Source organism: Cervus canadensis, chromosome 25 (assembly GCF_019320065.1).
Source record: "Cervus canadensis isolate Bull #8, Minnesota chromosome 25, ASM1932006v1, whole genome shotgun sequence".
NCBI lineage: Eukaryota > Metazoa > Chordata > Mammalia > Artiodactyla > Cervidae > Cervus > Cervus canadensis.
The window spans coordinates 27,788,308-27,815,699 of record NC_057410.1 but is presented as its reverse complement, the minus strand read 5'-3'; the positions used below and the strand labels follow the sequence as shown (position 1 = coordinate 27,815,699).

At 52.7% G+C, this 27,392-nt stretch overlaps 3 protein-coding genes across 7 annotated transcripts in view; 2 read left to right on the top strand and 1 right to left on the bottom strand.

The window, feature by feature from the left end:
- The window catches only part of FIGNL2 (fidgetin like 2), a 28,314-nt gene extending 13,669 nt beyond the window's left edge, over positions 1-14,645 (top strand). For 2 of the 3 annotated variants that reach the window (XM_043446981.1, XM_043446982.1), the window contains exon 2: positions 10,127-14,645. In XM_043446981.1, the coding sequence (XP_043302916.1) occupies positions 10,138-12,108 (1,971 nt within the window). In that variant the 5' untranslated portion in view covers positions 10,127-10,137 and the 3' untranslated portion in view covers positions 12,109-14,645. Of the gene's footprint in view, positions 1-5,792; positions 5,891-10,126 lie in introns of all 3 variants that reach the window. The other variant, XM_043446980.1, reaches the window with a different exon arrangement.
- A 2,687-nt stretch (positions 14,646-17,332) lies between these two features.
- On the top strand, positions 17,333-18,394 carry TMDD1 (transmembrane and death domain 1). The gene has a single exon (XM_043446470.1). The coding sequence runs from the start codon at positions 17,333-17,335 to the stop codon at positions 18,392-18,394; it is 1,062 nt and encodes a 353-aa protein (XP_043302405.1).
- Positions 18,395-19,225: 831 nt separating this feature from the next.
- SCN8A (sodium voltage-gated channel alpha subunit 8) overlaps positions 19,226-27,392 on the bottom strand; it is a 195,889-nt gene continuing 187,722 nt past the window's right edge. For all 3 annotated transcript variants that reach the window (XM_043447084.1, XM_043447085.1, XM_043447083.1), the window contains exon 27: positions 19,226-25,799. In XM_043447084.1, coding sequence (XP_043303019.1) covers positions 24,652-25,799 — 1,148 coding nt within the window. In that variant the 3' untranslated portion in view covers positions 19,226-24,651. The remainder of the gene's footprint in view (positions 25,800-27,392) is intronic.

Here is a 27,392-nt window from a genome sequence, read left to right as displayed (position 1 = left end):
CAAATTTCGTCACCTGGATTTTTTTATTTGGACACAGAGGTACTTTCAAGCCTCTTTGCTCATTTATCCATCCATCCATTCATTTATCCATCCATCTATTCATCCATCTCATTTATCCAGGCATTTATCCATCCAGGCATCCATTCATCCACTCTAGAGAGTCTATTAAGAACTTATTGTGTGCTCAGCACTGACCTGAGTTCTTGGGAAATGAAGTGAACAAAACCAAGTACCTGCTTTCATGCAACTTTCCAGTGGGTAAAAGACGAGAAAGAACAAGTAGGTCAGATTATGATGAGTGCTACAGAGGACATCAAGCTGGGGGGTCTGGGTCTGCTGCGATGACAGCTGAGCAGAGGCCTGGCGTGAGGCGGGGTGAGTCGTGTGGAGATCTGGGGAAATAGCATCACAAGCACCAAGTTAGCAAGGACAGGGCCTCCGAGTGGGAGCAGAGCCGCTGTGGAGGGAGCTGTGAGGAAGCCACTGTGCCTGGAGGGGAGGCCCCAGGGGGAGTGGCGGGAGGGGAGGACTGGAGGAGAAGGGAAGCAGATCGGGAGGACGAGGTTGGCCACTGGGAGGACTCTGACTTTTATTCTCTGTGACATAGGAGACTCTGGAAGTTTCCAGGTGGAAGAATGACATGCTCAGACATGTTTTCAAAGGTCCTGTGGCTGCGTGTTGAGACTGGAGAGTGGGGGACAAGGGTGGACGTGGGAGGGGAGGTGGCAGGCTGCTGCTGTCCCCTGGGTGAGAGGTAGTTGCAGTTTGGATAGATTTGGAAGCCCGAGCCAGTCTGATCTGCTGGTCTGGGGTGTGAAAGAGAGTGGTTAGAGACAACCCCACGGTTTCTAACCTGAGCACTTAGAAACGATGAGACTGCCATTTCCTGAGATGGGGACTTGGGGTGAGGGAGTGAGAAACTCGGAAGTTTGATTGGGACATGTCAGTCATGCCCATTTAACATTTAAGTGGGAGAGTCAGGGAGAAGTTTGACTGTGCCAGTAGGGTGTGTGAGGGAAAACTAGCTGGAGAATCCTCAGTGTACAGCCAGTTGTCAAGGCCATGAGCCTGGATGGGGTCTCCAAGAAATTAATGTGGAGAGAAGGATCCAAGACAACCCTGGGCTCAGCAAGGCTGAAAAGAGAGGGGGTGAAAGGAGGGCATGAAAGAAATAAAGGAGGAGAGGGGGTGGGGCACCCAGTGAAGAAGCTTCAGGAAAGAAGGGTGATCAGCTGAGTCCACACTGAGCCGAGGACTGGCCCTCAGACTGACTGTCAGATTTAACAACACGCACACAGGCAGCTGGAGTGCTGGGTATGAAAACCTGGTTGGAGGGAGTTCAAGTGAGAATGGGAGGGGAGGAATCAGAAATTGTAGTATAGGCATCTTTTGAATTCTTTCTTTGTTTTGTTTTTTATTTTGGTAAAAAGCAAGCAGAGAGCAATAGGATGTAGTTGGAAGAGGATCAAGAGATTCTTTTGAGCTCCCTTGACTCCGAGATGGGAGAAGGAGCAGCCTGTTTGTGGGCTGAAGAGGATGACCGGTAGAGGGGAAATTGATCACGCAGAAGAGGGGAGACTTGAGGGAACACAGTCCGACCTTTGAAAGGGGATGGGATCCAGGAGCAAGAGAAAGAACAATCTCTATTTTTGTTGCCAGGAGGGACTTTCTCTGGCTCCCTTAAAAGGCAAGGGGTCAGTTAGGACTGGAGTGGCCAAGGAGGATGCATGAAGAAGGAAGGGACTGCTGTGGGCCCTGAAAGATGGGACAGTGATGGTTGGCAGAGGGAGGACTTTCAGTGGGTGGCCTTGGGTAAGCAAGGCCCAATAGGCCAGAGTGAGCAAGCAGGGCTGTTTTCCAGGTTTCTTTTGGCTCCAACCATTGCGACCTCCTGGCACACATCCCCTTCCTCATTTCCCTAGGCTGTCCCATCTCCCTTCTCCAGTTCCAAGTTCTCCACCATTCTCCAGCCAAGGAGCAAATTTAGGGACCGGGAGGAGAGTGTTCAAATCTGCTGGCTGGACTCCTGCTCCCCTGGGATCTGCTCTTCAACTGGATATCCTTGCCTTCCCACAGCCTGTGGAGGTGGAAACCAACGGCCAGAAGGAGGAGGTCCTCTTTCTGAGCTTGGGCAAGTGGGACCTCCTCCCTGGGACCCAGTTCTATAATATCTACTTGGGTGGGGTGTTGGGCTTCTCTGGTGGCTCAGCCTGCATTTTGGGAGACCTGGGTTTGATGTCTGGGTTGGGAAGATCCCCTGAGGGAGGGCATGGCTACCCACTCCAGTGTTCTTGGCCAGGAGAATCCCATGGACAGAGGTGCCTGGGGGGCTACAGTCCATGCAGTCACAGAGTTGGACACGACTGAGCGACTAAGCACAGTGGGTGGGGTGTTGTGCGGCTAGCGATGACAGGGACGTGCCAGCACTCCCTGCTCAGCCCAGTGGCCGAGGACACACCCCAGTGCTCTCTGCCTGCAGAGACCCATTTTAGGTGCTGCTCTGATCCCCCGCCGCCGCCGAAAATAGGCTCCACTGCTTCCAGAATTGATTCTTTTCTTTCTTGCTCTTTAGACTTTTCCCTTTTTTTCTTTTTAAGGTTTTTTTTTTTTTTTTGCATGTGAATGGCTTTTAAAGTCTTTATTGAATTTGTTACAGTATTGTTTCTGTTTTATGTTTTGTTTTTTGGCCCTGAGGCATGTGGGATCTTAGTTCCCCAAAAGGGATGGAACGCAAACCCGCTGCATTGAAAGCACAGACTTTAACTACTGGGAAGTCCCTCCCCTTCTTTCTTTCTCTTCCTTCCCCTCTTTCTTTTCCTTTCTCTTCACCCCTCTTTCTTTCCTTCTTCCTTTTCTTTTCTCTTTCTTTCTATGGACACGATCACTCTTACTTTATCTTCCCTGTTAGATGATAGAGTCACAAGGAAGGGTCACAGTCTGATTCATTTTGCCCCTCTGACAACTTCTGCTCAGTGGCCAGCACTCTGAAGGTATTAATACATGGAAGCGTTTTCTGGCTGGATGCGAGCAAGACAGTGAACCTGCAGAAAATGGGCTCCAGCCCACAGACCACAGAGTTCTGTAGCTGCCTTTCAGGCCTCCTTTGGCTCATCCCTTAAGCACTTCTTGAGCCCCATCTTGTGTCTAAGGCAGGGTGCGGGGGACCCAGCTGTGCTGGGGCTGCTCTCTGACCAGACTGGGGGAATAGCTTCCTAAGGTGGGCACAAGAGCCGAGGCAAGCGACCCGTCCTGTCCTCCAGAGTCCCCTGCGTGTCCCCTGTCCTCTCCTCTTACAGTAACTGGGGGTTGGCACGAGGTGGGGTCAGGGCCCCGTGGATGGGGAACAGTCCCCTTCAAGCTCTGCCAGGCAGCTAGAGAACCACTGCACCTCCCCACCCCCCAAACACCACCACGCAGGGCACCAGTTGTGAGCAGGAGACAAAAAGCCAGGACAAAAGGCCTATGGGAGCCGTGGTGAATAGATTAATGAGATTTCCATACGAGGCCGACAATAGGATTCTCCACTCCAGCCCCTTTGTCCCAGGCTGAGATAATGGAGCCCGAGGAGCTGCCCCAGGAGGGCGACATCCACCCGGGCCCCTGTCCTCACAGGCCTGGAGCCCCAGCGCAGCTGCCCCTCTTTCCGGCCCTGCCCCCAGCCCCGTGGGTGAGGGAACTCTGAACCTGAGAAACCCTATGAGTAGGGAAGGGGTGTTACGGGCCTTCTTAGGGAGTTGGAGGGGTGTACTGGGGTCCCTGCCACCTCAGCCTGTATAAAAGTTCCTAGTGAGAGAAAGTTTGCTGTCCACCATCTATACTGTCTCACTTGAGAGCTGAAGAAAGTGAGGCTTGGAGAGGTTGGGTGTCTTGCCGGTGAACACATGGGGACCGCTCAGGGTATCTGCTGCCTCTTGATGCCACAGTGGGGATGGAGGAGCGTCTGAGGCCTGTGTGAGGGAGAAACACACTCTTGAGTGTGCCCCCTTCCTCTCACACACCTCTACCTCGGTGCTCCCCTTCTGACACCAGATGTGAGGGTTTTCCACACACCAACCCATTCTGGGACACCAGGTGGGTGTCCTAACCGGCCTGGTGGTAGCGGCAGATCCCAAGGGGTAAGGGTGGTCCTGCAAGACCGCCCCTTCAGGTGCCAGTCACACATCCAGGCTGTTACCTGTGCTTCTGACTGATGGGGCGTGAATCAGAGGTTCCCACGACCCTCTTCTCGGATTGATGAACTTGCTAGAGTGGCTCACAGATCTCACAAAACCAGTTTACTTACCAGATTATCAGCTTATTATAAAAGGATGTAAGGCAGAAGCAGCCAGATGGAAAAGATGCACAGGGTAGATGTGGGAAGATGCCCAGAGCTTCCATGCCCTCTCTCCCAGCAGTCACCCAACCACTCCTCCCCAGTAGCTTTCCCAAACCCACTGACTAAACCATTGGCCACTGGTGATTGAGCTCAATCTCCAGCCCCTCTCCTTTCCCCAGGAGGTGGGGGGTAGTTTGTGTTTGGGGGAGCTGAAGGGTCCAACCCTCTAATCATGGCCGGTTCCTCTTGCCACCAGCCTTCATCCTTAGGTTTCCCAGGAGCTTTCCAAAAACCCTCATTAATATAAACTCAAGTGTGGTTGAAGGGGGCTTGTTACGAATAACAAGACACTCATTTCATCTTTATTGCTCTGAAGCTATTTCAGGAACTGAGGACAAGAGACCAAATATTATGAAGTATGTTCCTGTCACACTTATGCTTAGGAAATTCCAAGGGTTTGGGGAGCTGTGAGCCAGGAGGAGTGGATGAAGACTAACTATATATTTCTTTTAAAAAATATTTATTTATTTTTGGCTCTGCTGGGTCTTTACTGTTGCGTGGGCTTTTCTCTAGTTCAGTGAGCAGGGGCCGCCTTCCAGCTGCAGTGCGCAGGCCTCTCACTTTGGTGGGTTCTCTCTTGTTGCAGAGCACAGGCCCTAGAGCTTGCAGGCTTCAGTAGTTGCAGCACACAGGCTCAGCAGTTGTGGCTTGAGGGCTCCGGAGCACAGGCTCAATAGTTGTGACACACGGGCCTAGGTGCTCCGTGGCAGGTGGGATCCTCCCGGATCAGGGATTGCACCCGTGTCCCTTGCATTGGCAGGTGGATTCTTCACCACTGAGCCACCAGAGAAACCCTAAATATATATTTCTTACTGTAAATCACACTACCACAGCCCGTGTCAGGCCTGATGCAGTGTCCTGGGCCTGGTCCACAGGGATGGGAGAGGCCCATGAAGGCTAAGATCAGTGCGCTGAGTGCCTTGGCCTTTTGTAAAGGCCCAGACACTCCCTCTTTGATCCTGGAAGACTTCTTGCAAATGAGGGGGAGGGTTTATGGAATTCTTTTCTCCTCTTTCATCCAGCAATCCTTTCTGTTACTATTTATTGATCACCTATGAGTTAGAAGGACTGGACTCTGTGTGGAGTCACGCAGAGTTCCAGCCTTCAAGGGTCCACAGACAAAGAGCTTAAGTGACAGTTTCTCCATGGAGCCCCAGCCACCCCCAGGGAAGGCGGTCGACTCAAATAAGGAGCTGTCTGCACAGCCTAGGGGCATGGATGCTTATCAGATGGTGAGTCTGCTGGGAAAGAAGAGCTCTCCTTGGGCTGCTTTGCAGTGAGAGGACACACATTCTCCCGCCTGTGGGGGCGCTGGAGACTGGGGCTCCCCCAGGGGAAGATTGCAGGTTTGAAGTGTAAACACGCAGCTCTTGAGGTGTAGCCACATTTCCGGGCAAACACAGAAATGTTTCCACAGGGCCAAGGGAATGGGCCTTGGAGGCTGTGTCACGGCCTCAGGCACTTCTGTGGCTGTGAGTACCGAGGACTGGACCAGGGAGCCAGTGCAACCAAGAGGTATGGGCCTGGGGTCTGTACTTAAACTGCTGGGGTCTGAATCCTGCTCCCCTTGGTAAAAGCTGGGTGACCTTAGGATGTATCAATCTCTCTGTACCTCAGTCGCTTCACCTGCCAAATGGGGATTGAGACAATAGCATTTCTCCCGAGGTTCTTATGAAGGCTACACCAGATAGTGCGTAAAGCACAGAGTGGGGGCTGGCTCTCCCCCCATGGGGACAGTGGGGAGCCAGCATAAGGACCAGTCTGTTTATTAGAGCTGGAAGGAACCTCCCTCACAGAGCAGCCTCCACATTCCCCCAACCTCAAGGGGAAGTGACTTGTTCAGATTCACTCAGCAAGGCTGGGCCACTGCTCAGGTTTCTACCTGTACTATTTGTCATACTGCTTCGTACCTGACCCCGGATTCTGTAGTTATTTATTTGGCCATGTCAGATCTGGGCTCTCCAGTTGTGTGATGCTTGGGCTCAGCAGTTGCACTGAGTGGGCTTAGTTGCCCCAGGGCATGTGGGATCTTAGTTCCCTGACCAGGGATCGAACCCTTGTCCCCTGCATTTCTAGGCAGATTCTTTAACCACTGGCCCACCAGGGAAATCCGTATTTATCTTTTTAAATCCTCATGGGCACTGTGCAGGGCAAATGTTACGCTGTTTTTCAACAGAGAAATTGAGCTTCAGTGACGTCCAGCAGTCGGCCCAGCCTAACACTGTAAGGGTCAGAGCCTCGATTCAAATCCAGTTCTCTGATTCGAAACACACATTTTCCCTCAAGTCTCTGGGGCCTGTCTTAATGACTAGCCCAGCTGATATAGGGACTGGAGTATGTCCTATGAACCTGGGGAGGAGGTGGGGAGCCTCTTCAGGGGAGATCCCTCCTGCTCCTGTGGGAAGCAGACCACAGAAAGGCCCCCGCATCTCTGTGTGAGAGAAGAGGGCTGTAATTGGCCTGAGGGCAGGAACAGGGAGACAGCATGCTCTGCCTGCTCTCACCGCAGATAATATCATGCAGGTAGATGGTGATGCTTCAGGGAAGAATGAAGGAGAAGGACAAGAAAGATGGGCTAGTAGTCAGTGGAGGACTTAGGGTCAAGGAAGTCTTTTTGAAGCTGGGAAAGAATTAGGCCTGCTGTGGGGGCAGAGCCAGGGCATGGTAGTGGGGAAGCATAGTCAATTAATGGAGCAAGGTCCCAGCCTAGGCTGGAGAGGTTGAGCTGGAGAGACCCTCAGGCCTCCTGGTCTCTAAAATGGATGTAGATGTAGATAAAGGTGAAAACAAGGCCAGAGGTGATGGAGATGTGCCCCCAGCTACCATGGAAGGGAACTGCCTGAAGCAGAAGGCCTGTGTCTGAGCAGATTGAGGGTAGAGATCAAGTGGGTAGGATGAGCTGCAGGGGCTGGGAAACCCCAGAAGGGGCTGAGTCCAGAGCAGATGAGATAGACCAGTGTGGAACTGGCAGGACAGGTTTAGAGGGCCAGAGGTAGTGGGTTTCTGGAGTCCACAAGGACTGAGGTGGGAGTGATTCAGTGTGGACCACGGCTTGAGTGCTTGGTCTGGAGAGTGTGGACCTGAGTGAAGACCACTGCCGGCCAGGGCAGGAGCTGGTGAGAGGGGCTGGGAAGATACCCCATGATGCCGAGGAGGAGCAGCAGATCTGGCAGATGGTGAAGGAAATGTGTGTGAACAAGTCCAGACCCAGAGTCTTCTTTGCTGTGTCTGTGTCTGTCCTTCTGGGAGGGACCACCTTTCCTTCCAGCATGCCCAGTTAGTAAGTTCAGGGAGAGTGCTCTCATCAGGTCAAATCTTTTCTCTATGTTAAGGAGCCAAAGTATACATAATAATGAACAGAAAAACAGCAACAACATAAAACAGGTTTAGGGCCCATGTCGTAACACAATCTGTACAATTCTGACGTTACCACATATGACCCTGTAACAGGAACCACTTGAGATTTCTTATGTCCCAGGAAATTATCTCTTTTGACAACGGGTAAAGCCTCTGTTCTCTGGAGACTCCTCAGTAGGAGCTGCACATATGCCTCCCTCACACCTCCCCCTCAGTTCTGCTGTCTCTGCTTGCTCTCTTGTCATTGGTGGCCAGGATCACCTCTCAGATGGAGGTGAAACAATTCTTAAGAACTCCCCTTCTGGGACTTCCCTGGTGGTCCAGTGGTTAAGACTGGGCGCTTCCAATGCAAGGGGCGTGGGCTCAATCCCTGTTTGGGGAACTAAGATCCCAAATGCTGTGCAGTGCAGCCAAAACAAACAAAAAAAAGAATTCCTCTTTTAAAGCTCTAGTATCTATGGCTCATGCCTTCCCTAGGGCAGCAGGAATGAGGGTAACCCGTTTCATTTTCAAAGACTGACCTCACCTCACTGATGCCAGGTCAATCATAACAGGTGGTGCAGTCAAGCTACTACAATAAGGGCAATTGCCTGAGAAGCAACCTGATAATTTTCAAACTCTTCTTGTACCACTGCCCCACAGATACCCACTTCCAGGGTTCCGGTGACCCAGCAGTTCTTGGTACTCCCTCCAGGCTTGCAGTGTATGGTTATACAGGTTGTGCACTACACACAGGTCCTACTTCTAAAGGGGCACAGGTCACATCATAGACACAGATTTGTTTTATCACAATTTCTCAGAAGGTGGCAGTAAGGCATCTTGAGGTGGGGAAGAGGGCATATGAGCTATTCTAGCCCTAGCTTTCTCAATGCACTGTGCTCCGAGTCTTTGAATTGCTGGAATCCTCTAGCCTGTCAGGTCAACTCGGCCTATCACCCTTCAAGTTCCTGTAAAGACACCCCTCCCTGGCAAGGCCTTCTCGACTAGGCACAGTATGCTCCCCTGAGCGTAGAGCTCTGGGCACACACCTCTGCTTTTCACCTCCTAAAGGATGTTATCTCTTCCTCCTGGTTGAAACATCATATCCACTTTTCAATCTGCTCCCATGCCTGGCACAGCTTTTAGTATGTGCTCAGTAAAATTCTGTTGAAGCAAGAATATTGACCTGTAAGCTTAACTTACTAAGAGCTTAGGACTGAGAAATAATCATTGGCAAAAACTGTCTCTGGCATGTCATGGGCCCATTTAGTCTTTGAGCTGTTATTCTCAGATCAGGCAAACGAATTGGAGCCATACATTTGGAGAGTGCCGTTCCCCAGGCCTTGAATCCCTTTTACCAGTTGGGCTCATGCCTGGACCGGTGCTGAGGGACAGTGTATGAAGTAAATACTTCTGCAGTGTTTATATCATGACCACCTAAGAGGCCATTTCTTTAGGTCCATGAAAAAAAGTTCTATGATCTCTATGCCAGGAATATTTTTGCTTGTTTTGAGTATGATGGTGTGTTTTACTTTGCAGAGTTATTTGGTTCCTGGGAAGCGCAGATAAACTTGTGAACAACTTTCTGTTTTGTAATATTCATTTTTATTTATTTTGCTGTGCTGGGTCATAGTTGTGACACACAGGATCTTTGTTGCCACAAGTGGGATCTTTTGTTGAAGCATGCGATCTCTTAGGTGGGACATGTGGGACCTAGTTCTCTGACCAGGGACTGAACTCGGGCCCCCTGCATCGCGAGTCTTAGCCACTGTACCACCAGGTAAATCCCAATTCTATGATGGGCACTAACTTTGTCCCAACTTCTCCAGAAGACATTTATGTCTATTCGAAACAACCTTTTTGTATTGTGGTGAAACATTCTGGGAATGAGGCAGGTGGCAGCACCTGCTCTGGGTATGCACCCATCACTGGCAGAGTTGGGTCTGGAACCCAGGTGCCCTGACTCCATCAGGCAGATACTACAAGAAACCACGTGGAAAGCAAGTGATGCTTCTGGGTCAGCCTCTGGGGTTTCCCAGGGACAGTGAGACTCTGCCACAGACACCATCCTTCACTACAGTAGGTCTGACCGTGTGTCCTACAGCGCATGGCTGGAGGCACCAGGACAAAACAATAGTCATTGCCTAGTAGGTGAGGTTAGGACCCAAAAAACCATCATTTTCAGATGCATCTTGATTCTGAGGAAAGTATTTTCAGACAACTTTAAGTGTGGGACAAGACAAATACGGTGATTTTGGTGCCTGAAGATGGCCCGGGTAGGGTGGAACGCTGTGGGTGGATGCGGGAAAACCAGCCTGTCCCAAGCTACGGTTTAAGAAGGTTCGCCTGCGGCTGGCAGTCAGTGGGTCCTTAGAGGCTCTTCAGGATCTCACTAGGTGCTTCTCTTGCCTGCAGCTCTGTCGAAGATGCACTGGACACCGGAACACGCCCAGCCCCTCAACCAGTGGCCAGAGCAGCACCTGGACGTCTCCTCCACCACCCCGTCGCCGGCCCACAAGTTGGAGTTGCCCCCTGGGGGTCGCCAGCGCTGCCACTATGCTTGGGCACACGACGACATCTCTGCCCTCACTGCCTCCAACCTTCTCAAACGCTACGCCGAGAAGTACTCGGGAGTCCTGGACTCGCCCTACGAGCGCCCCACCCTGGGCAGCTACGGCGACGCCGCCTTCCTCAACGGCGCCAAGGGGGACCCCGAACCCTGGCCGGGGCCAGAGACTCCTTATCCCTTGGCCTCGCTCCACGAGGGCCTCCCGGGAACCAAGTCGGGCAGTGGGGGCGGCTCCGGGGGTCTCGGCGGTTCCCCGGTTTTAGCCGGAAACCTGCCTGAACCCCTCTACACCGGCAACGCGTGCGGGGGCCCGTCGGCGGCGCCGGAGTACGCGGCGGGCTACGGCGGGGGGTACCTGGCGCCGGGTTACTGCGCGCAGACAGGCGCCGCGCTGCCCCCGCCGCCCCCGGCCGCGCTCCTGCAGCCCCCGCCCCCGCCGGGCTACGGCCCCTCTGGGTCTTTGTACAACTACCCCGCGGGGGGCTACGCCGCGCAGCCGGGTTACGGGGCCCTCCCGCCGCCGCCCGCTCCGCCCCCGGCCCCCTACCTGACCTCTGGTCTGGCGGCGCCCACGCCCCTGCCCACGCCCGCCCCACCCCGGCCGTCTCCCGCCTCCTACGGTTTCCAGGGGGTAGCGGAGGCCGGGGTGTCGCTGAAGCGCAAGGCTACAGACGAAGGAGCCGAAGGCCGCTACCGCAAGTACGCCTTCGAGCCCGCCAAAGCCCCGGCGACCGACGGCGCCTCCTACCCCGCCGCGGACAACGGCGAGTGTCGGGGCAATGGGTTCCGGGCAAAGCCGCCAGGAGCGGCGGAGGAGGCGTCAGGGAAGTACGCTGGTGGCGTTCCCCTCAAAGTCCTGGGCTCCCCCATCTACGGCCCGCAACTTGAGCCCTTTGAGAAGTTCCCGGAGCGGGCCCCGGCGCCGGCTCCCCGCGGGGGCTTCGCGGTGCCGTCGGGAGAGCCTCCTAAAGGTGTGGACCAGGGGGCTCTGGAGCTGGCGACCAGCAAGATGGTGGACTGCGGACCGCCGGTGCAGTGGGCGGACGTGGCGGGCCAGGGCGCGCTCAAGGCGGCACTGGAGGAGGAGCTGGTGTGGCCCCTGCTGAGGCCGCCCGCTTACCCCGGCAGCCCGCGCCCGCCGCGGAGCGTGCTGCTTTTCGGACCGCGGGGCGCTGGCAAAGCGCTGCTGGGCCGCTGCCTGGCGACGCAACTGGGCGCCACCCTACTGCGCCTGCGCGGAGGCACGCTGGTCGCGCCGGGCGCTGCCGAAGGCGCGCGCCTCCTTCAGGCCGCCTTCGCGGCTGCGCGCTGCCGCCCGCCCGCGGTGCTCCTCATCAGCGAGCTGGACGCGCTGCTGTCCGCCCGGGACGACAGCACGGCCGCCGCAGGCGCACTGCAGGCGCCGCTCCTGGCCTTCCTGGACGGCGGCTGCGGTGCGGGAGCCGACGGCGTGCTGGTCGTGGGCACCACTTCACGGCCCGCGGCCCTGGACGAGGCGACCCGCCGGCGCTTCGCTCTCCGCTTCTACGTGACGCTGCCCGACGGCCCGGCCCGCGGGCAGATCCTGCAGCGGGCGCTGGCCCAGCAGGGCTGCGCGCTGAGCGAGCGGGAACTGGCCGCCTTGGTGCAGGGCACCCAGGGCTTCTCTGGGGGCGAGCTGGGGCAGCTGTGCCAGCAGGCGGCGGCCGGGGCGGGCCTCCCGGGTTTGCAGCGCCCCATCTCCTATAAGGACGTGGAGGCAGCGCTGGCCAAGGTGGGCCCTAGGGCCTCACCCAAGGACCTGGACTCGTTCGTGGAGTGGGACAAAATGTACGGTTTCGGACACTGATGGCGCACCAGGAGGCCCAGAGAGCTGCCGCCCACTCCCTGCCCTTCTGTCTGCGAAGGGTCTTCTTTAACCCCACTGGGCTGGGGCGTGCCGGAGTGAGGGGTGTGGGGTGGGCGAGCGGAGGGGGCTGCCGGTGGATTTTTTTTTTTTTCCGTGGAAAGGAAAATGCTTGTGCTAGGCAGAGAGATGCCATATGCGCTGTGTACTCAGGTTTTTTCCTATTTATTGTGGACGGGAAGCTCGCCATCTCTGCCCCGCGGAAGACTGGCCCCGGGGCCTAAGGAACTCCTGCTCTCGCCACAATCCTTTTGTCTCCTCGCTGTCTGAATTGCTCCCTCCCCCTTCTCCACGTCTCCCTTTCTCTGCTTCTGGTGGTTTTCTTTCTCCGTTGCTTTGTCACTGACCATACACCCTTCTCTCGCTTCCCCCCTCCGGCCGGGTTTCCCTTTTGCTCCTCCCCACCCTGTCTCTCCGTCTATCACCTTCAGTGCTTCTGTTTCTGTCCCTTGCTCTCCATCCTCTCTGTGTCTTGGTCCCTGTCCCTGCCTTCTGTCCCTCACATTCAAAGACTGCAATGTCCCTTTGCGGAAGATCTGGAGGTTAAGGGGCTGAGGAGGAGGGGGTTCCCTTCACCCCTTATCCCTCATCCAGCTGAAACCTTAGGTCTGTGGGAGTCAAGCAAAAAAGAAAAACACCCAAAGAAGGGGGTTTTGTTGTTGTTGTTTTTGAGGAGGAAAATTCCAGAAATGTAGCTTGTTTAATATTTTAGGCCTCTTATTTTTGTAAGATGTGTAGACTTTGCTGTTTTTCTTTTGACGACTCAGGAAGAAACTGACCTCAGAAAGAATGTTAGATTTTGGCTGCTTTCCTGTGTGTGTTCCCCCCACCCCCAGCCCTTCAACCCCTTAATCCCCAGGGAAGCAGGTTCTCTCAGAAGACTCAGAAAGTGAGACCTGAGGGGAAGGGGAGAGGAAGACAGAGAGGCCACACTCCAACCCCTGCGCTTCTTGGGATAGAAGCAGAATGTATTGTAGGGGCCTCCCCCTCAGGGCCAAGGTTGTAGGCAGAGGTGATGAGGACTGCGTTGTGGCATTTGGAAGGAGGTAGGTCTTGCTCCCTTCCTGCAGGCCCCACCCCTCAGCTGAGTGGGGTGTTTTGTGTGGAGGGTTGGTTACCCAGAGTTGGGATGCCCTTGCCCACTGCCTGCCCCAGACCTAGCAGGTAGGCTGAGAGGGCCCAAATGGGAAGATGACCCAGGTGGAAAGTCCCCAGAGAGGTCCTCCCACCTGGTCCCTGTCTAGGCAGAGGTCTCCTGTAACTTATGCTAAGATTTCTTCTGGAGGGAAGGTAGTCTGGCCACAGGTCTGATTGGGCACAGAGTTCATTACAGACTCAGCCTCCATGGTCTGCTGGGAGGCTCTGAGGAGGGGTGAGTGAGTGTCCGTCCATTGCAGGAGAAGGTTCTGAGGGGACTCTTACCTCTCCTGTTCTCTTAGGGTCCTAGGTCTAGAGCTCCAGGGGCTATGAGAGGGTGAAGGAGATGGGCAGCTGTGTTCCTCTGAATAAACATTGGACTTTTATTCTCAGTCCCAAACTCTCCACCGGAAGCCCAGGCTTAGGCACCCTTCCTTGTGAGAACTGTATTCTTCTTCCCACCAACTTTCCTGTGATGGGGCTTTGGGGAGCCCATTTCACAACTCTGACCTTGGTCCAGAGGTGGGGGACAAGCCACCACCCCACTTCTCTCTCCCACCACCTTGACAGCTCCTGCAGTCTCTCCCACCTCCCACTCCCAGCTGGAAGGAAGTCCAAGGGGATGTTTCAGGTGCCAAGGTGCTGAGGGTCTGTGCTGGCTGGCCTAGGAGTGCTAACAGGAAAGCTGCTCTGTTCTCTCTTCTCCCTCCCTGCCTTGGTCCCTGCCCTTCCTTCTGCTCCTCGGAGCTGGCTGACTGAAGGTCTCAGAAGCAGGGGTGCAGGGTCTCCGCTGTGAAAAGCCCGTGGGGGGAGCAGGGAGTGAGCAGGTTCTCTCAGGTGTGTGTATGTATAAGGGGGGTGGGTGGGTGGAGGGCATTGGGGAGGGGGTTTGGGATCTCAGCCATCCCTTCAAGAGGCAGACAGCTCTGGGGGTTGGGGGGAAGAGCTCACTGACCGAGACCCAGGGCCCCCACCACGTCCTCTACTGGCCTTGGGGAGCTTTGCACAAGGAGACAGCCCCTAGTCTACTAGCACCTACCTCTTGGGCACTGGGGCGAGTGGGAGAAGGGCAGGTCCAGCTCTGGCAATGTTGTGGGGGGGGCATACCAAAGAATCCAGGGGCAGGGATGGGGGGAGGGCAGGCTGGCTCTCTTCTTCCTTTACCCACGTTGGGGTTGGGGTCCTCCCCTCCAGCTGTAACCATTTCTACCTCATTTTGATGCGTGTTGTACATGGATGTATTTATCTCCTGTCTGATGACGCTCTGCAGTTCGGTCTGTCTACCTCAGAAGAGACTGTATTTTAAAAGAAAGTATGACACAGTATTAAAGCGATGACACGTGGTTTCCAGAGGATTTCTTGGGGGCAGCAGGACGTGGGGAGTCCTCTGGGGAATGTGTGGGCTTCCAGGTCTGCTGGTGCCACGGATGTGGCTCTGGGTGAGTTTGTTTCTTCAGCAAAACATGACCATTCCTGTTACTCTGGCACTGTGAGTGCCTACCACACAAGTGAAACCACGGCGGGGCGGGGGAAACTCCTCAATAGGGAAGGCCTGCCTGCAATTCTGAGCTCCTAGAGGCTCAGTGTCGGGGCTGACTTAACAGCCCCCGACCTCTGAAGCATGAGGGATGAAGAAGGGCTCATATGTTTGCTGAGTGAGTGAGTGGGTGAATGAATAGATGAATGCTGAAGAGGAAGTTTCACTTAGAACCTGGACAGCAGCCCTTGTTGGCCAGAGCTAGGATCATATTTGTAGTCCATCCTTGGATGGAGGGAAAGGGGACAGAGGGCAGGGTGGAGACACCGTGTGTTCCAGTCTTTGAGGTCACTTGGGATCCTTCATCCACCACCATCTGTCAATCCCCAGACTGACAGCTCAACATAAACTGGGACACAAAAAACTGGGGAGGAACATCTTGTTAAAAAGGCTGTATGGAGATGTCCATGAGAGGTTTGGACCCACAACTTGCTGAGGACCTGAATGTGCTCAGCAAAATGATCAAAAATGCATGGAATGGCCAGGGAAGCAGGCCCCCTGGCTTCCACTGGCCCAGGCTTAGAGCCTATCCAGGGCTTTCCGGAGCCAAAGTCCGCCCATGGCCAGATTCTATGAAGCAGTTTCTGCTCCGAGAGAAACAACTGGTGTGCCTGGGTATGTGGGCTCCAGCACAATGAACTGCGGCTCAGTGACCCCAACCCTCTCGGCCCTTGGAGGTTCAGACCCCCCTTGCCATCTAGTTGGTTTACTGCACACCTACTCTGTGTAGACAGCACTCAGGATACAGAAGTGGTTAAGTACAGCCTCAGTTCTGGAGAGCCCACATTACAGGATGGGAAAAGCTCAACAATGGATCATTTGAAAATATAGCTAGATAAAGCTGCTCGAGGAGGGACCTTATCCAAATTTTTATATTCTTACATCTAGCACAGTGCATATAGGAGACACTGAATAAATCCTCGAATTCATTTCCAGCAAGTGTCCTGATGAAGGATGCACAGGTTATTTCGAGATGCCCAGAAAAGACCCTGACTCGTGGGGAGGGGGGGGGGGCGTGGTACTGGCGCTGGGTCAGAACAACTCCCTGGACGGGTTTGGGTGGGTTCAGCTTGACAAAGTTATGGAAGCTGGAAACTGTACCATACCTGTGACTATAGTTACAAGAGCATAAAGTGAGGGCAAGAGTGAGGGGAAGGGAGAGGAACAATGGGACCATAAGGCTGCACCAGGAGGCTCTTCCATGAAGCCTGTGGGAGCGGGGTGGGGAGGGGATTAGTCGCTGGTGGACAGGGACTGATTTGCAAGTTAAAGAGTTCACACATGGATTCAGCAAATCTTTAACTGAACACCTGTTCTGCACTAGTTGCTACAGGGACAACAGGTAGCCCTTACAGTCAAATGGGGCCGCTTCCCAGGCACAGTGGTAAAGAATCCACCTGCCAATGCAGGGGACGCAAGACAGGTGGGTTTGATCTGTGGGTTAGGAAGATCCCATGGAGGAGGAAATGTCAACCCACTCCAGTATTGCCTGGAGGATCCCATGGACAGAGAAGCCTGATGGGCTATAGTCCATGGGGTCACAAGGAGTCAGACATGACTCGGCACCCACACAGTCAAATGAAGGAGACAGTATGAAGACAGAGCTGTAGGGTGCTGTGCGAGCAGATAGGGGTGCCTAGAGAAGACATAGGGCCAAGGCTGTGGGTGGGAGGCAGGGAGGGCATCCCAGAAAGGACTTGTCAGCTGAGGAGTGACTGAGGCAGAGCAGAGAGTGCAGTCCAAGATCTAAAGAAGTACCTGAGCTGAGCTTACTTGGGGAAAGAAAGGGAGTTCAGCCCCTGTGTGTGGAGGCAGCGTGGGGACGTGAGGATCGCTTACCTTATCCAAACAGAGCATGAGGGTTTGGATGCACCTGCGGGAGGACAGGAAAGGGTAGTCTATACATATTCAGTAGGTAATAAGAAAGCTCCCATGTGGGCTAGTGGTAAAGAACCCGCCTGCCAAAGTAGATGTAAGAGACGGTTTGTACCCCTGGGTTGGGAAGATCCCCTGGAGGAGGGCAGGAAAACCACTTAAGTATTTTTGCTTGGAGAATACCATGGACAGAGGAGCCTGCTGGGTTACAGTCCATGGAGTTGCAGAGTCGGACACCACTGAAGCAACAGCACGCAGGTAATAAGAAAATTTGGGAATTGATTGGATATAGGAAATAAGGAGAGTAAGGGGTCTAAGGCTTCTGGTGGAGGGTGAGGGGCAGTAAATGGGAATCATGAGATGTTGGAGACCTGCTAAGTTTGACGGAAATGGGCCAGGCAGGAGGCCTCCAGCAGGCATTTCAATATAAGGGCAGGGGATCCTAGCCTCCAGTACCCCTACCCAATCTCTGGGTATTGAAAACTCATTTCAGCCTCGGGGTTTTTACGAGCCTCCCCTTGTAACTCCTCCTTTCTGGGTGTTAGGAGATCCTCCTCCAAGTTGTGTTGGAGGACCCCCTTCTCATCCCTGGGTGTTCCCCCCGCCCCTAGTCCCTGGATGTGGGAACCTGGTTCCTGCCACCCAAACCTGGATGTTGGCCCCCCCTCCCCCACCCGCGGGCATTCGGAGCTCCTCCCCCCACTGTCGGTGGATCGCAGTCACCCACCCCCACCCCACCCCCCGGCGATGGCGGCACGGGCTCCGGCGGGGACCCTGGCGCTGGCGCTCTGGGGCTGGGCTTTGGCTCCAGCGGGGGCCGTGGACGCCATGGGCCCTCACGCGGCCGTCCGCCTGGCCCAGCTGCTGACCCCGGAGGAGTGCGGCCACTTCCAGTCGCTGCTGAAGGCGCCGGAGCCTGACGTCGAGGCTGAGCTGGCCAGGCTTTCGGAGGACCAGCTGGCGCAGCCCGAGCCTGTGCCCACGTCGGCGATGCCAGGCCGACGGCGGCGGAGGCGCGAGGCAGCGGGGGAGCCGGCGGGCCCGGCGGCCGAGCCTGCCGACGTGTCCGACGGCTGCCGGGAGGGGCTGGCGGCCTGGCTGGCTGCCGAGGCCCCGTCCTTGTCGTGGGACCGCGTGGCCCGGGCCCTGCGGCGAAGCGGCCGCCCAGACGTGGCTCGGGAGTTGGGCAAGAACCTCCACCAGCAGGCAACGCTACAGCTGCGCAAGTTCGGGCAGCACTACGTGCCCACAGCCGACGCCCCCGCTGTCCCCGTCCCGGCCCCGGCCCCGGCCCCGGCCCCCGCCCCGGCCCCGCGTTCCCGCCGCTCCTCGGTCCCCGAGCCCAACTGGGACGAGCTGGAGCTGATCGTGGAGCGACTGCCCCAGGGGCCGTATCAGCGGAGCCCCGCGGGCTGGGCTGGGCCGCTGGCTCTCGGCTTCCTCACCGGCTTCGGGGGGGCGCTGGGCGTCGGGGCGCTGCTCATCCTGCTCATTCCGTGGATCACCGGCGGCGATGGCGACTGGGAGTGGCTGGGCAGCCCCCGACCGCCCACCCCGCCCCTGCTTGGGTCCGCCAGGGCTGCTGGCTGCGGGGAAGCGGAGCCGCTCTTGACTGCAGAGCCGCTGGCGTCCCCTGAGGCCTGGGCTACAGGCGGGCCCCGTACCTCCTTGCCTCTGTGACCCCAGCTGTGAAATGGGAGCACAGACCTGGTGGTGTGCCGCTTTTGACATATAAAAGTTACAGAATACGCAACAGTGGGAAAGATCAGTTTATCAGTTGTTTGGGAATGACTGCATAGCCAGTGGGGCTGCCAGTGGAAGAGGAGGGGCTCAGGTGCGGGTCTGCCGGCTAGGGAAGGGGAGGCAGGGCCCCCCCAGTTCGTGTCAGCTTTTGTTCCTTCTTCATCTTGCACTTAACTCTTCCACTAAGAGCTACCGTTTATTGAGCACTAACTGTTCCAGGCCCTAGGCTAATAAGCAGTTACATACATTATTTGTTACCCTCTTCAGAAACCCAAGAAGGAAGGTATTATCTACATTACACATAAGGAAACTGGTCACAACTAGTTAGTGGCATAGTCAGGTGTTTGAATGCAGAACTGCTTTGAACCAAAAGTTTGAGCTCCAGAGGGAAAGATCTGTGAGCAGCAATGGAGCTGGGGGAAAAGGAGGAGGACACAATGAGATGCAGGGCTTCAGGTTACTCTGAGGCCCTGCTGGAGCTGTGCCCACTTCCAGGGGTTGCTGCCCCCAAGCTGCTCTCTCCACTCAGGCAAGGCCTCCTAAAGCTCTCTCTGGAGTCCCAAACTCTCCCTACCCACCTGAGTGAGTGGGGCATTGCCAGCCCCACTAAGGGAGCTGAGCCTGGGTGAGACCCCACACCGACTTCACTGACTGTGCCCCCACCACGGGGAAGGACAGCAGACGCCCTGGGGTCCTGCTAGGTGGGCATCCCTGGGCCAAGGGGCTCTGGTGTGAGAGTAATGACAGAATGACAGGCCAGTCCAAGAGGAGAGTTGAAAACAAGATTGACGTAACCCTTTATTGCAAATTCTAAAGTAAAAAGATGTACAGTACAAAGTAAAATTGAAATTTCAGACTATAAACTTCCAATCCACTTATACATTCTCATTTCTCAAGCATTTCTGCCATTTCCGCATAAACGGAACAGGGAACAAGTCGAGGGGGTGAGGGAAGGAGATACAGCAAGGGTAAAAGAATTGTGTCTAGAACAATCACAAACCCCAGAAGCAAGTGAAAGGAAAGACATTTTCTCGACCTGCTGTCCTGGTGATGAGAAGCGGGGGTGGTTGGAGCAGTGCAGTTTAAAATGGCTCTCAGAATAGCAGCATTTATGGTACCATTTCATCTTCCGGAAGTCCAAATAAATACTTTGCCCTTCCCTAGTGCCTTTGCCTCTGTATCTCAAAAAACACTTTACAAAACATTTAGTTAAAGCCTCACAACACCCCTGTGAGGTAGGTCAGTATTATTATCCCCATTTTACAGATGGGGAAACTGAGGCACAGAGAGGTTAAGTGACTTGCCCAAGGCCACACAGCGAGTCAGTGGTCGAATTAGGGATGGAACACAGGAGTTCTGTCCCTTTTCTGGAACCACTGGACCGCGCTCCCCTTTACCTATATACATTCTTCACACACACACACACCACACGTGCACACCTGCCCACCCCACCCCACTTAGCCTCTATGTACAGCAAAGAGCAGTGGGGGGCAGGGGCAGGGGGTGCCTCAGGAGCGTTTTGACAGGAAATCTTGGTGCTCTTGGAAGGGGAATCCAAGAAACCACAATGCTGAGCCACAGCCCAGATGGCAAAACTTGGGCCCCTCCCCACCCAGACTCCCTCTTCTCTCCTGATGTCCCCCCTGGCTGGCTAGCTGCAGCCAATTCTTTAGGGGGTGGGGGTACCTGAAAATGAACGAAGCTTTTTGCAAAACTTTGGGCAACATCTGAGAAAAGAAAGAGGCATCATTACAGAAGATGCCCAGGACTCAGTCACTAAGTCACAACCATGGCCATCTAACCTCCACAGTAGGCCTGGAGGCTGGGGGCCGAGAGGGGAGGATGGGGACTGACCTACCAGCCATCTCTCTCCAGAGCGGAGCTCCTGGAGCGGACTAGAGTGGGCACTTCAAAATCCTCCTGAGTGTTCCTGGACTGGGAGACGTGGCCTAGAGAGGGGTGTCCCCAAAGCGGGGCGGGGTGGTGCCAATGAGACCAGCTGAGTCTGCTGGTTTGGTGGGGGAGATGGAGGGCAGGGCTCAGCAGTAGCTAGCAGAGTGGAGGCTGTTGGGCATTGTGCTCGCCCGAGCTGTGGGGCGTTGGAATGGTTTTCTTCTTAAAATACTGGTGAAAAAGACAGGAGTAAGGCCAGCCCAGCTGGGTTGGCTGACATCATCTCTGGGGGCTCTGCCGGGGGACCGGTGAGGAATAGGTATCATGGGCCTGGAAGCAGTGGCCCAGCAGGGGGACGAATGCCACACACGGTGGGTGAGTGGGGACCTGGGGAGATCAGGACTTCGCTTTTCTCTCCAATCTTGGCTTTTTAGCCAGAACTTTGCGAGAAATCCTCATTTCTCTCCCTTTCGTTCCCCTCCTTTCCCCAAATGTGCTAAAGTCCCACTTCCCAGGAATAAAAAGTATTGGGAGAGTCAAGCAACAAACGCACACCAAGACAGGCTTCCCTTGTACAGTAAAAAGGGTCGTTTTTATTTTGTTTCCTTTTGGCTTATAGAAGTGATGTACGTTTCATCATGTCTTGGTTAGAGCAGTGCTGGCCTCCATGCATTCACTAATACACTAGTCTTTACTACTGGTCTTTTACAAGCTTACGTTGGTTGCAGCAAAAAATGAGAGAACTCTGGGCATTGCTGTTCCAGGGGCTTTGACCGGGAGTTTCTGTTAATCTCTCCTCAGTCAACTTCTGATGCCAAGAGTGGCTTATTCAGAGGGGCGGGTGCAAGGCAGCTGACTTGGGAAGTGTCTCCTGCTCTCGCCCTCGGCTTTAAATGACGGAGTCTCCTCATCCTAAGCAACAAGGAGGTTAAAGAAAAGAAGAGGGGAAAGTGTTTTTCACACACAAACCAGCAACCATGTCAGCTGCTGCTCGGTGGCTTTGGCTCTGCGTTTTAAATTAACAGCATCACACATGTCTTTTTGCTTTTTGTCCTTTTTTTAAAGGTGGATTCTGGAGTATAAATACTGCACCAAGGACCTGGCTACAAAAAATAAATATTTATATCGTATTTATATATCTATATATATATATGTGCAGTGATACTGTGGCTGCTGCTGCTTTTTGATTGGCTTCGTTAATATTTGGCAAAGCGTTGCCACTTATCCACTGGGTGAAGACATGCGAGAACGCCTTCACTGACTCTTTCAGTTCAATGCCTGTTAACTGCGGGTGTAAACTGCTGGTGATGGTGTCACTTACTACCAAAGAAGTGTGGAGCAGGGCGGGTGAGTGCGAGAGTGCGTGAACGAGTGGGTGGGTGGAGGGCCATCAGGTGAGGAGAAAGAAGGTGGGAAAAGTTTTTTAGAAACAAACAAACAAAAAAAAAGTGAAACTTCAAATAGAGTGGAGGTGGCTTCTTCCCTGTGAAGCTGGCTGATGGGTGTCAGATACCAAGGCCTGTGTGTGTCACTGAGGAGACAGCCTGCTGGGTGGGGAGACCAGGGCCTGGGGGAGGAAAAAAGATCAGAGCTCAAAAAATCTCATTAATATGCTCTAGTAGCTTAATGACATCACTAGCACGAGCACTTGGAGGACGAGCGGGATCTTATAGCTCTGTGGCCCATCTCAAGACCTAAGAACAAGAACAATTATGAAGTTTTAGCCAAATCTTGCATAGAAGTGGTTAGAATTTATTGCACATTGGAACAAAAATATATATATTTTTTTGTTGTTTTGGAAAAGACCATTAGCAATAAAAAATTTTTTGTCTGTCTGTCTGGTTTGGGGATGTACATTGGCTGACAGCATCTAAGTTCTAAGAAGAAATAAAAGTATAAAAAATAAAAATAAACATGACAATGGCATAAGCCAGAAGCCATTTCCTATTTAATAAGTTAATACTTTGTATTTACAAAAAGGCATGCCAATAAAATAAAATGATATATTACAGTATTTATAATTCTCTTAAAAAGAATAACCACACGTCAGCTTCTGTTTTGTGCTGTTTACGATGTAGCCTGTACATGTTAACTATACATTCATCCTAGCAGTTAGCAGGGTCACTGAAGAAAACGCCTTCCCAACCTGGAATCGGGTGTAGTACAAAAAGTTCTATGGATGGTGTCGCAGAAGCAGGCTTCTGAGAACTGGACAGAGTTTCTAATGGTCCAGCAAGATAGAAAGCTCTGCTTACTGACTGGCTGCGGTTTGTTCTACGCAAAACTAGTCAGGTGGACTGTGAAATTACATCCAAAGTGCTCCTACTGCAAGGCCGATTGGTGTGTCTGACTATGGGTTGTTTTTCCCCCTCTACCGTATGGTTCAGGAAGAATTCATTTTGATTTGGTTTGCATGCTGAGGTCTCTCCTCATTCTTTGAATCGACTTCCTGACACATTCACCTGCAGCATCTTAGCTCTGAAATCTAGTCATCGGATGAGAAACCCCTGGACTAAGAACACTCTTCCCGGAAGTGGGAGACAGAACGGAAGCTATGACGCTCCCCGCCAAAGCCACCCTCCAATGACAATGTGCAGGTCGCTAAGCAGATGGCAAAATTGGCTGAAAGGGAATGTGCTGGGGGAAGCTGGAAGTTCTTAAGGATTCATATTAAATCGCTTTCTCATGAGAACCAGTGCAATAAAGAAATCAAGTGGGGCTGGGTTCAGAGGCGGCTCCATCTCTCCTGAGGTCCCACCAGTGACCATTTATCCTAATAAGAAATGAAAGAAACCACAGCCATAGCTCAATGCTGCTGCCCTCACCCACCTCTGTGGATAAAGGAAGCCCTGCATGGTGGAAGAATGTGATGGAGGCAAGAGGAACTGTGCAGCGATTGAGCTTGTGACAACTACTCCATAGAAGAGAGAGGCCCGTTCGGAATATCTGAACCCCTCGTCATGTGGACCCCAGCCCGGAGAAAGCCACAATGCAGAAGGACATGATACTGATGAAGTGAGCACCCCTTTACCCCCAACGAAAGGTTGTTTTAAGTTCCCCAAATGACCTTCTAGAGATAACATGCTACTCTGAATAGCACTTTTATCTCTGCCCCCAAAAAGTGTCAGTTGTCCAGTATGAAGGCTAAACAATCATCATAAATATTGCAAGATATAAATGAAAAAAACTTTTTTGATTTTTGTTTTTAGCCCTAAGATTTGGTTTTACAGTGACATTAATACAAGCCATTCGAGATCAAAGTTTCCCCACGTACAGGACACAGAGCAGCATTAAAGAGTTCATCTTTCAAAATGTGCAACAATGGCTGTATGTTAGAGATGTCTGTTAAACATATACACACAACGGATCCATCTGCTTGTTGGACTGGGTTTGTTTTTTTTTGTTGTTGGTGGTGGTCAATTGGTTGGTTATGTTTCCCTACTCAGAAGGTGTATGAAAGACTTCTAAGAATTCAGAAAGAATTGCAGCGGGTATGGAATGCTTACCATTTTTTCTCCAAATACAGTGAACGGTGCAGGGCTGGGTCCTGTCCAAAGGCTGACCCAGTGCAGGGGACAGGATCAGTAGTGTCCTGTGGTGTATGGTTCTCATGCATGACTCCTGATCACGGCATGCCATCATGCAAATCATTTCTACGCATTGAACGAACACAATGTTTGGAATCGGCCTGAGCAAGTCCTCCTCAGCCTGAAGAAACCTGATTGTTTTCCCCCACCCATCTCCAAACCACGTGAAGCCCATGTGGAGAAGATGCGGCTTTATGTCAAAGAAACTGACAAGTAAATGACATGGGCTAAATGTGAGTGTGTGTGTTTTTTCTTTTTGCTGCTTAGCTTAACTAATGTAAGAATGCAAATAGAGTTTGCATGAACAAACAAACTTTTAAAGTGATGCTTTCTGCTTCTGAGAATCAACAAAATGAAAAACAAACAAAAAAATCCATCTGGCTGCAACGGAAATACACTGGTCCCGGCAGCCTCACCTCTGTTTTATGTATCCTGTTAGTTTTGTCCTAAGTTGCATTGACTGATGTGGAACATGCAGTAACCACCTGCCCAAGCATTAGAAAATCTGTGAGTCCAGGGAGCAGGGTCCTTTGCCCTTGGCAGGTCACTGCTCAAGATGCAACCGTGGTACGTGGTAAGCAGACTACGTTTGGTATAGATCTTCGGGATAAAGTGTCTCCACAGCTGTTCTGCATTGATAATATTCAGGAAGTTTGTAAACAATCTTTCACTTGCAAGTTTTAAGTCTGTACAATGTTGAATTTTTGCTTTCCTCTAACACTTGGATTCTCTGACCTCTTTTTGTCTTTTGGCTCTTTCCCTTCGTCCTTCCTCCGCCCGTTGCTGTTTCTCCTTCTCGGGTTTAGTCACACTGTCATAGGAGGGGAGGGAGGCTGTGGACGGGGTGCTCTCTTTTTTCTCCCGGTGTGTGCCTCCATTCTCCAGCTTATTGGAAGTTGTCTTTTTGCAGATGAAGCCCCGCCTGGCTAAATGTCCCCGGTAGGCGCGCTGCAGGACCACTGCTGATACCTCTTCCTGCTTGCGCCGCAGCGTGGTCGTGATTGGCTCATAAGACACTTTGGAAGGATTGGATGCCACGAACCTCTCCTCCATCTGTTGCCGAAGGATGTCTAACTCCCCGCTATCTCCCAGGACCCGCTTGGTGAAGGCAAAAAGGATGTCCAAGCAGTGGATGCGATCCCCGCTGACCATTGGCAGATCCATGGCGATGAGCTCAATGGTGTTGGGCTTGGGCACGCGGAGAGGATGCTCCAGGGCATCTGCAAAGTCTGCCAGCTTACAGTACTCAATGAACTGGGTGGCATCGGGGTCGAACTTCTCCCAGATCTCATAGAAGGTCTCAAAGTCGTCCTCGCTCAGAGGGTCTGCACTTTCCTCTGTGGCTACGCTGAAGTTTTCCAAGATGATGGCAATGTACATGTTCACCACAATCAGGAAGGAGATGATGATGTAGCTCACAAAGAAGAAGATGCCCACCGAAGGGTTCCCGCAGTCTCCTTTAAAGCCGCTCCCTGGGTGTTCCTTATCCAAATTGCAGTCAGGGGGCCGGTTTAGGATGGGCAGCAGGAGGCCGTCCCAACCAGCCGACGTGGTGATCTGAAAGAGGCAGATCATGCTGTTGCCGAAGGTCTCAAAGTTGAACATGTCATCAATGCCAGCCTCGTGCTTCACGTATGCAAAATTAGACATCCCAAAGATGGAGAAGATGAACATGACCAGGAAGAGCAGAAGGCCGATGTTGAACAGAGCAGGCAAGGACATCATTAAGGCAAAGAGCAGGGTACGAATTCCCTTGGCGCCTTTGATCAGACGCAGGATACGCCCAATACGGGCCAATCGGATGACTCGGAACAGGGTTGGGGAGACAAAGTATTTCTCAATGATATCAGCCAGGAACATTCCTAAGAAGGGGAACGGGAGACATGTTACTGAGATTGGAGATGCCCCTCCTCTTTACTTATGTCACCTGGCACTATGGAACCCTTAACTACAAAGGACTTTATAGAGTAAGTGCCTTACTAGCCAATCTGAACTCTCATAATAAAAAAAAATTTTCTTAAAAGAAAATCACGTTTCATACATGTAGAAAAGCAGAGAAAACAACAGTACCCAGAGACCAAGTCTGCTTCCACTTATCACCCCGAGAAGCAACCCCGTAGATGGCATGCATCATCTCTGTCTTCATAATTTTGCTAGGTATGAAATATATAGGTGGCAGTCTACAAGGTTTAAGGAATTATACCATATCTATCTTTCTAGATCTCTAATTTGCCTTTTTTAAAATGTTTTTTTCCTTCTAGATCTCTAGTTTGCTTTTGAAACCTAACATCACGTTTCTGAGATTGATCTCTGGTGTTAAATTTGGGTTTTTGTTTTTGTTTTCAGATTTGTCTGTGCATGACTTCCTGAGATGTTATGGATTCTCCTCCAAACTGCTGTCAAATTGCCACATTCACAAACAGTGAATGAGAAGTCCCGGCTCCACCCTGTGGTTGCAAAATCTTAGTCAGTCTGCTAAGGTCATCAATTCTCAGGGCATTTTCTTCCTGACTCTGGAAAGACATTTTTGGTTTCTCATGGCCCCATGTCCCTGCCCCACCAAACTCGCCTGCAAACTAAAGGGACTTCTCAGGAGTGGTTTTCAACTCACAGTTTCTAGATTTTGTGTTTAAAGTCATAAATCAGAAACCAGTATCAGCAGATAAAAATGTCAAGGCATTAACAGGATATGAAACACACATATCAAAGGGCCTGTTTCTGTTCACATTCCTCCAGGGGTCCACCTCCACCAGACCACTTGCCTTTAAAACTACAGAGCGAAAATGGGACGGTCACAGAAGGAAGAGGCAATGAAACGGCTGGGAGACGACAACTGAAGGGCGGCATTGACACCACGTGCTCTTCCTTCCGTGTCCTCTCCTGCCGTGGAGCCCCCATGAGACAGAGTGAGCTTCAGCCCACAGGAGACTTCACTTAAATAAAGAAATAGCCTCCAATCCTGGGGACTCATAAACACTGGGGCAGTGAACTGCAGAAGACTTATTTGAAGGTCTTATGCTAGGAAAGAATCCTAAATTTCAGTAAGGGACGAGGTACAGGAAGTGCACAGTAGGCAGACAACCTGTTGGGGTTTCGTCTGGAGCTAGAATCTCGGGAGGCATTTGAACTTTCAAGAAAATCTACCTCAGCTGGGACCCAAGAGGACTTTCTCAGCTTTCCTCTTTTTACCTCTCAATTAGGTCATAACCAGTGACCTTAAGAAATCAGGTAATAAAAAAAAAAAAAGTCAGGTAATGCAGGTGATGTTTGCATTCCTTATATGATGGAGAGGAGGCTTCAGAGAGGAGACGATGCCTGAGTAGGGTTTTGAGGATGAATGTTTTACTGTGCCAGAGAAAAGTGGGAAGAGATAGGCAGACAGCTATCTAGGCAGTGGAGTCAACTTTTAAGGGGTTCTCTAGGAGGTGCCTACAAGACCCAGTGCTGGGCTTCCC